The following is a 16,137-nucleotide window of genomic DNA, read 5'->3' as shown; positions in this document are numbered from 1 at the left end:
AGGTACTAAGCATAGAGGTATTAAATAAATCCATGACCCAATATAGGCACTTAATAACATAAACTGTTTAAAGATTTATTAGTAAATAACTAAGTAGGTACATTGACTGCACTGCTATATGTATATATCTTTCCTTGGAGGTGAATAGAGCAAATTTAAAAAAAGGTTTTATTTGATCCAACGACTTTTAAAATACCAAATTTTATGGTGGTAAAGAGAACTAAGTGTGTGATACTTTGATAGGAAAATGGTTTTATTACAATTGCTACATTATACTTGTAATAATATGTGTTCGGTGCAGATGTGAAATACTTGGATCTATTAATTCACCTCCAAAGTGACAATATCATGAAATAAGGTATAAATATTGGTTTCTGTGAATTAAAAAATGTTTTCAAAAGACTGTGTAAGTACTAACCGTATTCACGAATGAATGTGAAAAATGGACACTAAATAAAAGAGGTTGTTATAGAAAAGTATTTGCTGTGCATAACGCAAAAAAACTAAATCATTGAATATGGGAACAAATAAGGGTATGCAATAGTTTGCTATTTCCTAAATAGAAATGTGCAGGGCATACGCTTATCTTAAAGAGACATTTGCTGGACAATTACTAGTCATCCAGTGGTATCCAAAAGTTATACCTGGAGGCCTGCTGGATCGATGGGATAGTTATGATTTGCATAAGTACATGGTAACACTAGGCAGATGACCTAGAGAAATGGAATCAGATTGGAGAAGACTTCACCAGAAGTGGATTGATCCTGGTTGATGATTATTATAAATATTAAGGGGAGACTGGTCTACCGAAGGTAGAACTGATGTAGTACATACAGCAGATATTTCATCTTTATTTAGCTGTCATAGAAGTGATTATTTTACTGTTGATGAGGTTGGGTTATGATTTTTAATAATTACTTACCTATTTATTACTTAAATAGGTAAGTACCATTTGAAGTATGAATCTAAATTGTGCAATAATTGTGTTAAAACTTTGTAAAAACATATGTATATTTTAATTAAAACATAGATACTTATATACTCTATTAGTGTTTAAAGTTTTATTGATGAAGGATTTATGAGAGAAAACAGAATATCCAATAATCTGAATGATATTGTGTTTATATTTCAAACTCTTTTACTTTTGAACTTGACTTTTGGAAGTCAATGTACCGAAATGCCTGCCTTTATAGTCTTGTATATCTTTATGAAAATCAATTAAAAAGTAACATTGGAGTAGTAAACGTTGACCGAACACCATTGGCAATCGGCCAAGATATTTTTGACGGATGTAAACAAAATTACAGATAATCGAAAGAACGTACATAAAACCATCAGTCACCGCGTACCTGTGAAATTTGTCGGGCATCATTATTGCAAAAAATATTAACCACAACACTCACTTTTGCACAAATAACTTAAATTTTGGCTTAATTGTCATTGACAATACCGAAGTCAACATCCAATATTGTTAGCAAACGTCAACTGTACATTTGAAACTTTTTACTTGAGAACTTTCACACGTCCACCTACACACCTGCAAATGTTTTTTGTACCTAGCGTCTTCGTTGACAGATTCACTATTTAAATTTAAGCCGATAACTTTATATTAAAATATTTTACCAATTATATATAACTACAGAAAATATACTTATTTTTTTTATGAAATATGCATATACGATTAAATAATACGGGTGCAACTATCAGGTAAATGTTGCAGAAAACAAAAGTTACATGCTATTTTGACAATCCACGAAAGTGCATGAAAGTAAGTATTTCTGCGCCATATTGAAGTTCACCTGTTCAATTATTTCACTTGTGCAAAAAAGCGGTGTATTTAATTCACGAAAAAATACTCAATGATCATTATATTTTATAATATATACAATTCGCGATTATTATATAATTAAGTAACTAACTATTTAAATATGGGTACTTATAAGAATTATCATGAACAGTTTGAAGTCATATTATTATGATGAGGTGCATTGAGACCATATATATATTTTTTCCAAGTAATTAAATGAAAACAAAACTTATTATAATACTATCCTACCTACAATGTTTTATTATGATTACCATGAAGACATGAATTTCTTGGAAAAGCACCAAAAATGTAAGCACTTTACGAACATGGTTTGTTTTCACATTTTACATAATGCACCTTATTTACAAATGTCACATTTGACATTTGAATTACCTGTTTCGAAAGAAATGTCAGAAAGTAGTCACAATTGTTGAACTATGGATTTAAGTGAGTAAGTATTCGTAATTGTGTAGTAAATATACTAGGCTAAATACTAAAATTGTCATTATTTCACGACTTGTTATTGCCGTTGTTATAATATTGTGTTTTCGTTTTGTTCCTACTAATATTGAAGATAAATAGTGTCTTTTTTTACTGTTCGAGAGAATTTGTGATGTGGGCGATTCGCCACGCCAGGGCCTTCCTGAGCCTGGGCCCCCAGGCTAGAGCCCTGTCAGCCCCCTCTTTGTGGGGGCCATGAAGCAAACCCTGCTTCAAAACTGTTACCATGTCCTGTAGGTTAAGCCAGTGCACATTTTGTGTTCTCTGATTGTACTCATCATGACAGAAAATATATATCGCCAGGATTATTGGGTTGTCATTACCTTGGTGACTTTATAAAATTGCCTGAAGCAACCAAGGTAATTTAATAATACCGTTGCAATACATTCCATTTGCGGTGGGTACAATAAAGGCGCTGGTGTTACTACTAATAAGTTTCACTCTCTTCAACAGGAATGAAATAGCTTTTAATAATTTTTTGGCAGTTCTCTATGATGAAATGTTTTACAAGATTGACATTTCTGATGGTTTTGCAAAGAAATGTTCGATATTACACGAAAGCCACATCGTCTGAAGTCTTGACAGCATATTTGACGCAATGCAATGAGCCACCTTGGACATCTTACTTTCTAAAGGTGAACAATGTTATTTATGCTGTACACTTAAATTGTGATTGAGTATACTAAATTAAACTAAACCTAACAGTGGCTAAGAGGCCATCCATAGACTGAAACCGTATTCAGTTTAGAACCGTGTGCCATAATAAACTTATGATTTCTGTTCATGGAAATATCTTTTCACAAAGTATATTATAAGCATCTGATCATATCTGTTTATACCATACACTTCCGCTTACAAACTTAGTGAAAATATATTTTCATGAACAGAAATCATAAGTTTAGTATGCCACACGGTTCTTAACCGTATATGGTTTCATCCTATGGATGGCCTTAAGACTGCCTGTTGGACAAACGTAAATGTTTATAGCAAACGAAAAGAATAATAGTGTATTATATTCATCTAGACCAGTGGTTCTCACGTGAAATTTAGCTGTTTCCGCACAATTGACATTGACAGCTCTATGGAAACGTCTGGTGGCCGCACCAAATTTCACTTTTGTTGCGATTGAAAAAATTAAAGCTAAATTTTATTTACTAAAAAATGGATTAATTTATTTATAGACAAGTCCATTTAATAAAAGACATTTGAAAATTTTAGTACATTCTTCTTTGCTTATTGCTTCTAAGTTTACATCTGTCAACTGGCTTTGATATTTGTTTTTTATGGAGCACAATACACTGAATGATCTTTCACAGTATACAGTAGTAGTAAAAATCGGCAATATTAATAAAGCAATTGTTGCCAATTCTTTGAATTGACTTGATTCTGTGTCAACGTATAACTTTGACCAAAAATTTTCAACCGTGGTGTTATTAAAATGGTTTTTAAGTATTTAGTTATGACTCATTTCCAATAACGCTTATTTAACGTTAGCCCAGATAATTAAATTTAAATACTGGAATTGATGTTGGTTGCCGCAGCAAAATCCTCAGGTGGCCGCACATGAGAACCACTGATCTGACAGTGATTAAATTGTTATGGTAAATCTGTAGTATATTATTGACGATGGCCGGGCGGTTTAAGTGTCGGCCTATAGCGTTATGGGTCCTAGGTTCGAACCCTGCGTCTGGCAAGTTCACATATTGTTTTTCAATTTGTGTATGAGTCAGACTATGGACCTAATAGCTTGAGCAAGTGGCTGACATCCATTTCTCGTAAAAGCTAAATCTGTCAATACAAACCTCCACCCTGTGGAGGCCCATATAATCTTATTAGATCAGCCATGGTCAAAGATGAAGAAGATTATGGCCGAGCGGTAACATATGCGGTAATTAATATAAGTCTGTTAACGTCTATTAACCCCGAGTCTGGCAAATTTCACATGTTACCTAATAGGTTAAGTAAGTGACTTACACCCATTGCTATTACAAAAAAACTCTTACGAATCTCTTCTTGAGGTCGCCAAGATCCACATTGGATTGTAGAGCAAATGAAAAACAAAATATTATAACTCCAAGGAACATGTGGAAATTTGTTCTATTATATATTTTGTTTTTTATGTTTTTCCACTATTTGCGTGTTATCTGTTTTTAAATAAAATCAATGTCAAGAATATTGAGGAATGTTATTTTGTTTTTGTATATTTTAGTACAGCAGTGTAAAGGATGATCAGTTTGGGATGTCAAGTTTCAATTGGCCAGTTGGAAAGTCAAATTATCAAATTTTAAGAACAGGCTGTTATCCTTATATGAAATATCACTGTTCAAAGAAAAAGTATTGTGATCTGACACTGGAAAACAATTTTATGAGGGTGATCAAAGTATTAAATTTTGGTGAGTATCGTATTAAGATTCCATTTCTTTTTGATTTTTAAACTATTTTCATATTGGAGATTTTTATACACTTTCGAAAAGTATTGGAAACCTTAAGAAGAAGAGTATAATCAAACATGGTTTCCATTAAACGGCCGACACCTGAAGCGGTAAATTAATATTGTTTATCATCACATTATAACGTCAAAACTAACTAGTATTTGACATTTCCTTAACTTGACTTGGGATATCTGAGATCGACCATTAGTGGAAAAGGCGGATGTGAAGGCACACAGATTGCAAAAAATGTGATAACACGTCTTACCACTATATGGAAGGATCGAGGAATTTTAATTGCCACGAAAACGATGCTTATGCGAATATTAATGTTCTCCATATTTTTGTGGCACTGTCACGGAATGGTTTGGGTCACGACCGATGTCAAACAGGGTTGTGTAAAGTCAAAGATAAATTTACAATAATTAACAAAAACATTATAAAATGTTTATTCGTTAAAAAATCTCATTTTATTACATATTATTTTATGGTTATGTTTATTATTAAATAATAGTTTATTAAGTTTTCTCTAATGCAGAGAAAATATTTCTGAATAATTCATAGTTTTAAATTTTATTCCTTCACAATTTTGTATTGTTTAAAAAGATTCGTTGTTTCTAGGTATTCCTTGTCTTTTGTATGGCCTTGCTGCTACACAATTGATAAAACATGAAGAAATAGTAAATACTAAACAAGGACCTGTAACAATATACTTCCTAATGGCAGAGGATAAAGGCGCATTGTATTAATCTTGTACCGACCTATATTATTATAATTAGCAAAATGTTTCATGCTCTTTAGTAATACATAAAATATGAGATATGTAGAATTTATTATAATAATCTAGTCATTGAAATAAAAATATAATTTATTAATGCTCACTGTAATTATGACATGATTTCATATTACCCAAATTTGTATGAATAAAATAATTATAATATAAAATTAAAATATATTTTTCAGCAATGACATCTGTCAAAGTTATTTTAACATTAAAAACAGGAATCATTAATTTATTTTTCCAAAATATATCTTGGTTAATACAATAAATAATAGATGTCACTAGTACGAGATAAATAAATTCTTCAATTTACGAGTTCGTGATAAAATCATGACGTTAAAACCAGGTAGGTATGTATGTCTTTATAAAGAAATAATATATTTTGTTGTTCATTGTTTCCCAAATTTAGTTGTACCTATCCGTGATTAATCAGTGGCTAATAAGAATTTACATTATATTAAATTTATACAACTTAATGAAGGCCTTCTTACACTATTTTAAAATCTCGTCAAATACGTAGGTACCAGGTGCCTACCTATCATTAGGTAGGTACTTTTCAATCATAATAAATAATATTATGTATTTCTCTCTGATAAAAATGCACATTACGGCCAATGGCACTTCACACAAAAAGAGGTCTCGGATGTCTGGAAGTTTAAGGATTATCTGCTATTCTCTGTTGAGAATAGCTTGCATTCTGGCAGTGCTGATTACCGTGAAGTTCATGGCACATACATACAAAAATTCGGACTTGCAAATTCGGGTTGCGGACTATACAGCCTCTCGCCACAGGTGAGGCGTTGGATCTATCTCGGCCATGTGGTATGGATGCCTCAAAAGTTTCAGCTACGTCCTGAAAAACCACGGAATAGACACCCTGTCAGTAGTGTCAGTATCCCGTAGCTCCTTTGTAGACACCTTGTCTACGGATGAACTACGCAGAAGACAGGGATTCCTGGAAGCGTCACGTGGTGTGTATAATCACGGAACCGACATGACAAAAGAACAATAAAAGGTCAAAGGAACAGTTAGAAGATGTATATTTAATTATTCGTTATGCGTAACCTTGTTTAGTCCCTGCGTATATATGAAAATAATCGGTGAAGTCCCCAGGCAAAGTGCCGGAAAGCCGCCCTCTATCATCTTTAGTTTTAATTTGTCTGAAAACTCGTTGATAATTACCTACCTACAAATAAGTACACAAAATATTTTTAAATTGACATACACCGTTTCCGGAAACTTGTATGTATGGAGTTCACCGTATCACACTTCACCGTGAAATGTTGAATCGGAAATATATGGCCGTATAAAAGGCCATCCTACCTCTTTGAGTCGTATAGTGCTGAGATAAAATTCATGTCTAAATAAAACACAATTCTTGTCGGTTTACACTTTACAGGAAGCCAGTAGCAAACAAATTTTGAAAATAGCCGATAAACTGAATTATTTGTTAGGTTAGGTTTTCATTCTTGAATTTATGAATTTTGCCAAAATCAGCTATAAAAATTAAATTAATGTTCATATTGAATCAAATAAAATTGGAGACCGTATAGTAGGTATACGGTCTTCTCTTTCCCATAAGAAAACTCACGGTGAAATGTTTTACGTACAATTTACATGTAACCTACATACACACCATCTACTGATAATAATTAGACCATTTCCACGACACCTATTCTCAAACAGTGGTAATTTTACGTACGTGGAGGTCTGTGGTGCTGACAGGTATGGAAGCACCATTGTGAAAATATTTCCTGTGCGATAAACCACCATTAAAATATGTATTACAATGGATATTACAATATAATATCAATAGTTGAGGAGCAAACATTCAAAAAGTGATTTGTCACACAAATGTTGAGCTGAGATAATCATGAAAAACATATTGTATAATAACCTAGCCTATGTACTCAAAATGTTTTTTTTATTATAAAACTGTTTAAGGAAAGAGTTTTAATCCTGGTATTTTGTATAATCTTAAACTCGCGGAAGTGGTTCATTTTTTGATTTGAAATTTGGAGAAAACACGATTTGCATGAAACTTGTGGACAAAACACTATTTGAATGAAAATCGAGGCATTTCATGTATATCATATATTATTTTAATAAAATTTATTAGGGAGCATATTGTATAATATTATGTACAGATTGTTAAATAGTAAAAGGTTCTGGCTCCGCACAGTCACATATGACCTCCTGCGCTTCTATATTGGCCGATGGTTTATCAAAAAGTATTTTTTTGTACCATTCTAGTCCTCCATCTCTGAGATTCTTCCAGTCGCCAAACATTACTTTTACATCATTTTTATTCTCTTGTGAAATGAAATATGATAAGGGCAACGTGTCTGATTGCACTCGTTGCAAATATGAATAAGATATACCTTTCTTCACCAAGTAACTGTATTCTTCCGGGCTATCGCTAATATAATGAAAATTTGTATTTTCTTTTTAGTGATAATCGTTTTAAATCACTAATGCATGGGAAGTCTTTATACAGTTTATTCAGGGACTTGGTGTCCACTATGTTCCAGTCTTCGCCCAGCACATTTACTGGGCCGATTCGTTTATAGACTTCTTAGTATTCCTCCGGTGTCAAAAGCGTTTTTTTCTTAGCATTTGTGCAATGCAGCCATCACAAAACAGTCGAAGTAATTTTTTCCCTTTGAAACCCATATTTCTTAAATGGTGCAGCAAAGCTGAAGATATTTCTTGACTACCTTTCCCAGCTTTTTCTTCTATCCAGGTATAAAAATGTGGGATAGAATATCTTTTTTCTGCTTCAGATCATTTTCCACATGTAGAAATCTTTTTTCTAGAGCCAATATTGGCTTGGCCAACTTTGATATGGTCCTCACTATCTTCTTGCATCGTAAATTCTTATAATAAATTAAATTTTATTAACGTCTTGTTGAAAATACAACATCTTTAAACAATATTGTCATTGAAGTAACAGCTCACAGTTACCGTGCAAAATGTGATTAGTCACATATATGCAATATGGAGGCTCCTACGCTGTGATTGGTTAATAGGACAAAACATTGTATGATTGAAATCGAGTGCTGGAGAAATCATGGTTTGCTTGAATGTGTCATTTTTAGGATTATTTTTTTATAGTATAAAACATTCTTTGAACACTGATTCTGGTTTCCTTTCATAGATTTCAATATGGACTATCAGAATTGAAAATAAACGGCATTTTTCAAAATGTGTGACAAATCACTTTTTGAATGTTTGCTCCTCAGTTATGTTGTCATGATTTTTGTTTTTCGATTATTTTTAAAAATTAAGATGTAGATACTTCTAATGAATCGACCGCATCGTCTGCTTAGTGGAAAACCACCACTGCTATCAAATTTTGTAATATTTGTATTTGTTCCTTCATTTGCCGCCCTTTATAATGTGCCGCCACTGTGCAACACATGACCTGCCTACCCCCACGGTACGTCACTGAAAATAATGCTGATCTTATCATATTCTGTACCTACCTACTTATATGAGATATTATGAGGGTCATTGAAAATCCGTGCTAATGTACCTCTAGTAATAAATTACAAAAAACGATCAATTGCACCGAACTGACTAAGCCTGCATTAAATTTCATATTAAAATCTCAATTAGCATAATAATTATTACCAGTCAGCTGCTAGCTGTCAAAACAAATATTCATAATAATATTATCATTAATAATTCATTATTCCCGTTTTGTTTTGTTTCCTTGTTGATTATTTTAATTTTTTGTCACGCACGTTCAGGGCCGATCCGAGCAAATGCGGGGCCCGATTGCAGTACATACTCTACTGGCGGGGATTGAAATATAACATTACAATTTTATTATTTATCGAATAATATAGGTACGTTTTGATAATATTATGGTAAAACAAATCGATATAATATTTTCTTGCATTTTTAAGGTAAAGTGTACAGGATTTTCTCATTACTATAAAATATAGGATACAATGTGTAATTAGTATATAATCTTGAAAAATGTTATCTACCTAGAGCGCGACACAGAACAAAAGATTTTTTTTTTAGAATTATTAATAACCATGTCCTTGCGTTTTCGTACAAGGTGGTTGTTAGTAATTTTGGACAATCACAAACACCCAGGCTTTGAGAAAAACACATAAGTATTGTGTCCTCACCGGATCGAACCCATAACTTTCGGGCGGAAGGCCAGCGCCTTACCCACTGCACCACGAGAGCCACCTGAAGAACAGAAGATTACGAAAAATTAAGGGCACAGACACACGGCATTGCAGCCGACGTGTGTCGACGCAGGTCTTATTTGATTCCAATTACATTCGATTAGAATCACTAATTAGATAAAACAATTATTAATCTACGTGCGTCTACGCACGCCCACTGCAATGCCGTGTGTCTGCAACCGTCTCTAAGATACGCACCTAAGAGCCGTTTCAGACGGGACACCGGTGTCGCGCTCGTATATAATATAGGAGGCCTTTGTATTCGATTAAAGGGGCTTTCGCTAGGCCCCAGAGCTAATGAGTCAACGCATATTTTCGCGTTTTAAATTAGAGCCGTTTCAGACGGGACACCGGTGTCGCACTCGTATATAATATAGGAGGCTTTTGTATTCGAATAAAAGAACCTATTATGTTTATGAACGACCCAGAGCTAAAACTGACTGCGGTAATAAAAACAAGTGTATCGGCGGCTTGATAATGTAGCGACTGACGGAAAAGTGTACCGGACACGCGTTGAATCAATAGCTCTGCGGCATTCATAAACATAATACAAAGGCCCTTTATTCGAATACAAAGGCCTCCTATATTATATACGAGCGCGACACCGGTGTCCCGTCTGAAACGGTCCTTAACGTCAACGGTTCTGCATCGCGCTTTTAGGATACCATGTTTTAATTAATTAAAAAACCCGGAATACGTTTAATCACCGAAGATATAATAGTTAATGCTATTGTAATGAGTTGGAAAATCTTTAAACTATAATAATAATAATAATGGTTTTGAGAATTTTTAACATCTTTATTATTCAACGGATTTGTCATGCGCGATTGTCAAAGAGGTTGTTTCGGTGTTTCCATTTTCTTCACTAGAATAATAATAATATTATTATGACTGTCAATGTTTATAACATTCATAGACTTGACCGGTTATTTTTAGGTTCATTTCTAAGAGTGCAATGCAGAGATATCGATACTAAATTTGTCAATCTAATGGCAGTAATAAACACGTCGTAGGTATATAATATTCTCATTTCCACTAAAGAATTCTAATAATAATAATAGGTGCCAACACGTCACGTGTTTTTCATACTACTACTAAGTCGCCCTAATCGCAGCGTGAGTTAGGCGTCTAACTTTAAACTTACGTTCTAAAGTATGACTATGCATTACGCTCTAACTTTATTCATTTGGAATTTATAGAATTTATTCTAACAAACAGAAAAGAATAATGTATTTGGCCTGCTTCAATTTTGACTCGAGAAGAGACTACAAAAGTGTGCCAATGTGGAATTCATCTTGTAAGCTTCGTTCGTAATTATGCCGCAAATTACTGGCACAAATTACTTTGTCTTGGTCTCAAACGCAGTCTCTCTTTAAATTACCTTCCGATTCAGAAACTTATATAATATTTTCAACGAAACAATTGACGACAATTTAATGAAACAGGTCATTAATTGTGTTCAGTGATGTCCCTATACAAAGTGCCGCCCTTAGGTAGACTATGAACGCCATTTTATTATTTTGACTCCCAAATTGGTTGCCAAATTGTTGAAAAATTTTGAAAAAAATACATAGATTTATCATCGACTGACGAATAACGCAATTTCTCTGAAACCTACTCTCAAGCAGCGGTGGTTTAGCCAAGTTGTCTGGTGCTCAGACAGGTTTAGAGGAACCCTTATATTATTGTTAAACCAAGATGTTGATACTTTCTGATGAAGCAACCGCATTACCGTTTTAAAAAGTTGCAATAGTTGTGTTCATTCCTTAATTTGCCGCCCCTAAGCAATGCATGGCCTGCCTACACTCACGGGACGTCACTGCTTGTATAATAAATAAGCTTCACCACATTTCAAATATTTTTAAATTTAACAAAAATTAAAAATCAACTTCCCTCTTTACCCGTCATAGGAGGTCTTTCATTAATTTTTTATTGGCATTCCTGTGACATGGGGCACAATCGGCCCAAGAGCGGTTCTGCGCAACTTGTTAGCATTGCGGTCATTTACCTACATAATTATTTTACTATTAGGGGGAGATTTAACTAGGTGAATTTGACATAACGCCGTCATTGTTACCTTGAACATAAGTAGGAACGTTATCTTGTAGCCAACCTAAACATGGATCTTACATTAATATATATTTAGTCACTTTAAGTTTAAACTAAAAAGAAATCCTCATATCATGGTTTCCCAAACTATGGGTCGCGACCCACCAGTGGGTCGCGAGCGAATATTGAGTGGGCCCTCGCCACTGTATACATGAATTAAAAAAAATACGAAGTGATAAATTTGATATTTCATTCAGCTATTTATAATTCCGAAAAAATGAAATAAACTTAAGATACGTCACTGAAAAATAGTTTCAATCGTAAACAGTTAACAAAATTCTGGCTCTCAGTTGCTGATAATTATCCTTGCCTGTTCGATGAAGCTATGAAAGTCCTCCTCCTCTTTACTACCTCATATATATGTGAGGTCGGATTTTCGGCTATGGTTAACATTAAAACTAAATAGCGAAATAAATTGGATATATCAAACTCACTGCGATTAAAAGTAACTAAAGTTGAAATTGATCCTAAAACTGTAATGAAGAAAAATAAGACACAAATACATCCTTACCATTGAAATAACTTTGTAAAAAAACCTTGCAGGTGTAGGTATTTAAGTAATATTTTTTTTAAAATGTAAGTTGTGTTTCTTATTTCAACAGTCTTTCATTCATATTGGTAACACTTAATAACACATTTCAATAAGAACAAATAAGACAGCATTAAGTAGTTCCACGACTCGCCACTAAGGAATCTGAGCATTACCAATATTTATACCCTCTTTTCTCTAAAGCCTCAATTACATTGAGCTTCTTTAGAGCTAACATGTTCGATAATTACACTGGGCGACTTTACAGGCAGATTACAAATTCGCCAACAAACAGCTCGTAAAGAAGCTCTTCAATGTAATGAGGCTTAAGACAGTTAAGAGGTGGGTCCCAAGATTGGAAATTTTTGTTAGATGGGTCGGGGCCCAGTCAACTTTGGGAACCACTGCTCATATTATGTGACCACATAAGGACTAAACTCACGGTGTTGCAATTTTGTATGTCAGACCATAAGATAAAAAAATCGCAGAGAAGTAAAAATATATTATAGGCAAGTACTTTTACTTGTTAAAGCCCGTAACTTCGCCCGTGTGTAATACGGAAATTAATTATTAATACCTACTGATTCGATTGAAATCTTTTAAAACCAATGAGATAGATAACGATGTAGGCGCACACCCTTTTACTCAGGGCCGTACTTATCATGCCTCGGAGACCGAAAAAGTGTTAAAGTCAGTGACGTCCCTTGTGGGTAGGCAGATTGAGCGTCGCTTGGGGGCGGCAGTTACTCGAAGGGCGGCAAAAGAATCATTAGGTATACGTATATAGAAATAGGTACCTAAACTTATATCTTACAATTAAAAAGTTCAGCTCACTGGTTGTAAAAAAAATATATTAATAATTAACATAAAAGGTTTAACAGGACTGTATTTTTTGTCGGGATTGCGATGTCTAGTTTACTTCCGTTGTACTTGGACGTCACGTCCTTGATGACTAGCAATGGCACGTGAAGATTTGCGAATTATAGGTAGGTGCATACTAGCGTAATTAATTTAGACACATATTTTACCAGTAACTTGCGAGTTTCGAAAGTTGTCAGGAGTATTTTTAAATACATCTGAAACCGTGGACTCGCAATATTGTCGATTGAAGTAGAGATGGCATGTAAATTATATTTATTGTTATATATTTTGTTGGTAATGTACCAATCCATATAACACATTTATTAGATATTGGAGTCATGCAAGGATGATAAAAAATAATGCATAAAAAATGGGGCGGCATTTTGTTTAGGGACGTCACTGGTTTAAGTAATAAATACATTTTGATAACATGATACGTGATTTCGCGAACATAAATGCAAGAAGAGTAATCTAAAAAAAACTTATTTTTACAATTACGTTTTTGGGATTTAGGGGCCCCTAATACGTAGTAGTCCAGAGCCCCTTCAACTAAATGCAGCTCTGACTCTACTCGCACCTCACCCCACCACTCCACCGCTTTAGTATAATAATTCATTGCTATGTAATCAGTTTTCTTTTGGGAAATGAAGTAAATTAAGAGGATGTTCATTTCTAAATTAATAAATTACCTATGGGAAAAACAATGGGTACAAGTCGGTTATGGGGAAGCCAGCGGCAAACACATTTTTGAAATAGCAGATATACTGGATTATTTGTTAGGTTGGGTTAGTTTAGGTTAGGTTAGGTTTTCATTCTTATTCATGAATTTTGCCCAAAATAGGCTATGCCAATTAGCGTGGTTCCCACCTGGCTTCCCCATAACCGACTTGTACCTACTAAAAAATGTTCCTTAAGATTTATTTAAACCAATTTCCCCCATTAATCTCGTAAATTTTGAAAAAAGTCACATTTTCACACATGTCTTTTTTTGCAACTTTGTCCTAAGCGTAGTAAAAATAATTACAAGATAAAAAGAACTTTTTATATACAACGTTTTTAAATTTTCTGTTGAATTATTATGCTCAATATGCTCAAACTTGTACTTGATATGAAGTAAATAAAAAACAAACAAACAAAAAAATATAGAATACTGAAATGGCATTTTGATTTCCATAGTAACCCACGTATATATTAATAATTTAGTTGCTAAGACCACCACCTTTTTACGGATTTTTCTGAAATAACTTTCCATACAAAACAGAATTAACTGAAAATGAATTCAATTCTGCTTAAAGATGGCTGAAAGTATTAAAAGAATGCATTGGCATCGTGTGAAGTTAGTTAAAAATAGATTGCAAGACTTGTACTGGACAAACAACTACCGGACAAACAAGAATACGAGTTAATAAAAAAATAAAATAATAAAAACGTAAAATCACTTGGGCCGTAATTTAGTATTTAGTAGATACATATTTATATATAGACGTATAATCCGTTGTTAACTCTTAAATACCTACATAATTATCGACTTACCATCTTTTGGCAACAACCCCACCATATTGTCATTCCCTCCATGGAATCATCATGATACCATCAGATCGTTTGACATCTTGACGATAGACACCAAGAGGTTCCTGCCTTGATTTTAATTAATAAAATAATAAATGAACATTTTTATGAACAAAGCTTTTGATCCAATTACCCCCTGATCACACTTTATCATCTGGCATTAAGGTTATTTGTTTTAGAATGGCAGTGTAGGTATTTATCTATGAATGAAGATACCTAAATATTATACTCCAAGTGAAGTTAATAATGATATTATAAAAAATATCAAATTCCATGACACCTAGGAACTCGTAGTAATCGCCACTCGTGTTTCATATAAATTTCTTTATAAATTGAGAGATAAGGAAACTTTCCCGGAAAATTGCAGTAACTTTAAACTCTTTTTTATACGCACTGCATGTAATTTGATATAATTTTTGCTGTGTCAGATTTACCCAAAATAATGCATAATCCTACGTCGTGTTTTTTGTAAATATATCTGTAAAAACAAAACATTGCACTTACAAATAAATGATAATAACAACAAAATGTTATTGTTCTCGATCTGAAACAAACTATTCTTTATTTTTCATTATTTAATGATGAATTTTGAGATTGATGAGATTTATCTAGGGCTCGAATTGGGATGTGGAACAGTCATCGGTACCAGGAATAGAAACACCGAAGAGAATTATCAATTCCGGGGATAGTCTGTCAAGTTCCGGTGCCGGGATTGGTGAAAACAAATGGATATAACCTGAAAGATTTTTTCTAACGATTCGGCAATCCAGAAAAGTCCTGCAAATAGGACCATATTATTATTTTCTTGGAAAAATCAGTGTTTTAAAAAATCAATCCTTCAGTCCTCAACCTTTCTCAAAATCACAATATTATAGAGCTTTTTATGTCTACATATTTATTAAAATAAACGACAAGTTAAGTATATAAATGTCGATCATGTTTTCATAAAAATGAGAGAGTAATGTACCAATCAGGCCTTCGAACCGATATTTTTTTTGTTTCGGTTCAACTAAAAAAATATATATATATTGGTCCGGTTCCGGGTTTCATTCCGAAAAAATAAGGGGTTTTCCGGTTTTTGTTTTCAGTTCAGCTCCGAGAGATTAATTTTTAAATGTTTTTATTTGTACCTATTGAAAACATATTTTCAACCATAATTTAAAACATTCTATTTACTTGTATGATAGTCCGGCGCCACACTTCGAAACCAATGCTAATGCTGCACCGCACCGCGGCCGTAAACTTGTACATATGCAGTTCGCCGTATCACACTTCACCGTGAAATGTTGTATCGGAAATATATGGCCGTATAAATATATTCACTGCTGACCAGTTAATTACTAATT

General features: G+C 33.6%; 2 protein-coding genes across 6 annotated transcripts in view; one reads left to right on the top strand and one right to left on the bottom strand.

Annotated features, from left to right (window-relative positions):
* The window catches only part of cyst (rho guanine nucleotide exchange factor 18 cysts), a 180,452-nt gene extending 178,694 nt beyond the window's left edge, over nt 1-1,758 (bottom strand). Inside the window, exon 1 of the mRNA XM_085942729.1 lies at nt 1,326-1,758. Coding sequence (XP_085798855.1) covers nt 1,326-1,335 — 10 coding nt within the window. The 5' untranslated portion in view covers nt 1,336-1,758. The remainder of the gene's footprint in view (nt 1-1,325) is intronic.
* A 401-nt stretch (nt 1,759-2,159) lies between these two features.
* LOC147075088 (uncharacterized protein C15orf61) lies at nt 2,160-5,706 on the top strand. 5 transcript variants are annotated; one of them, XM_085942728.1, is made up of 4 exons: nt 2,160-2,258; nt 2,762-2,943; nt 4,523-4,701; nt 5,359-5,706. In XM_085942728.1, the coding sequence occupies exons 3-4, from the start codon at nt 4,548-4,550 to the stop codon at nt 5,484-5,486; spliced, it is 282 nt and encodes a 93-aa protein (XP_085798854.1). In that variant the 5' UTR covers nt 2,160-2,258; nt 2,762-2,943; nt 4,523-4,547; the 3' UTR covers nt 5,487-5,706. The 5 variants fall into 5 exon arrangements, with proteins under 5 accessions (XP_085798854.1, XP_085798850.1, XP_085798852.1 ...); XM_085942724.1 differs by having other exon boundaries at nt 4,518-4,701; XM_085942726.1 differs by having other exon boundaries at nt 2,164-2,254; nt 4,518-4,701.
* Nucleotides 5,707-16,137: the final 10,431 nt, after the last annotated feature.

The sequence above is a fragment of the Rhyacophila brunnea genome, unplaced genomic scaffold (assembly GCF_057557595.1).
Source record: "Rhyacophila brunnea isolate RB1 unplaced genomic scaffold, BYU_Rbru_1.0 scaffold_15, whole genome shotgun sequence".
Taxonomy (NCBI): domain Eukaryota; kingdom Metazoa; phylum Arthropoda; class Insecta; order Trichoptera; family Rhyacophilidae; genus Rhyacophila; species Rhyacophila brunnea.
This window is presented reverse-complemented; position numbering and strand designations above follow the sequence as displayed.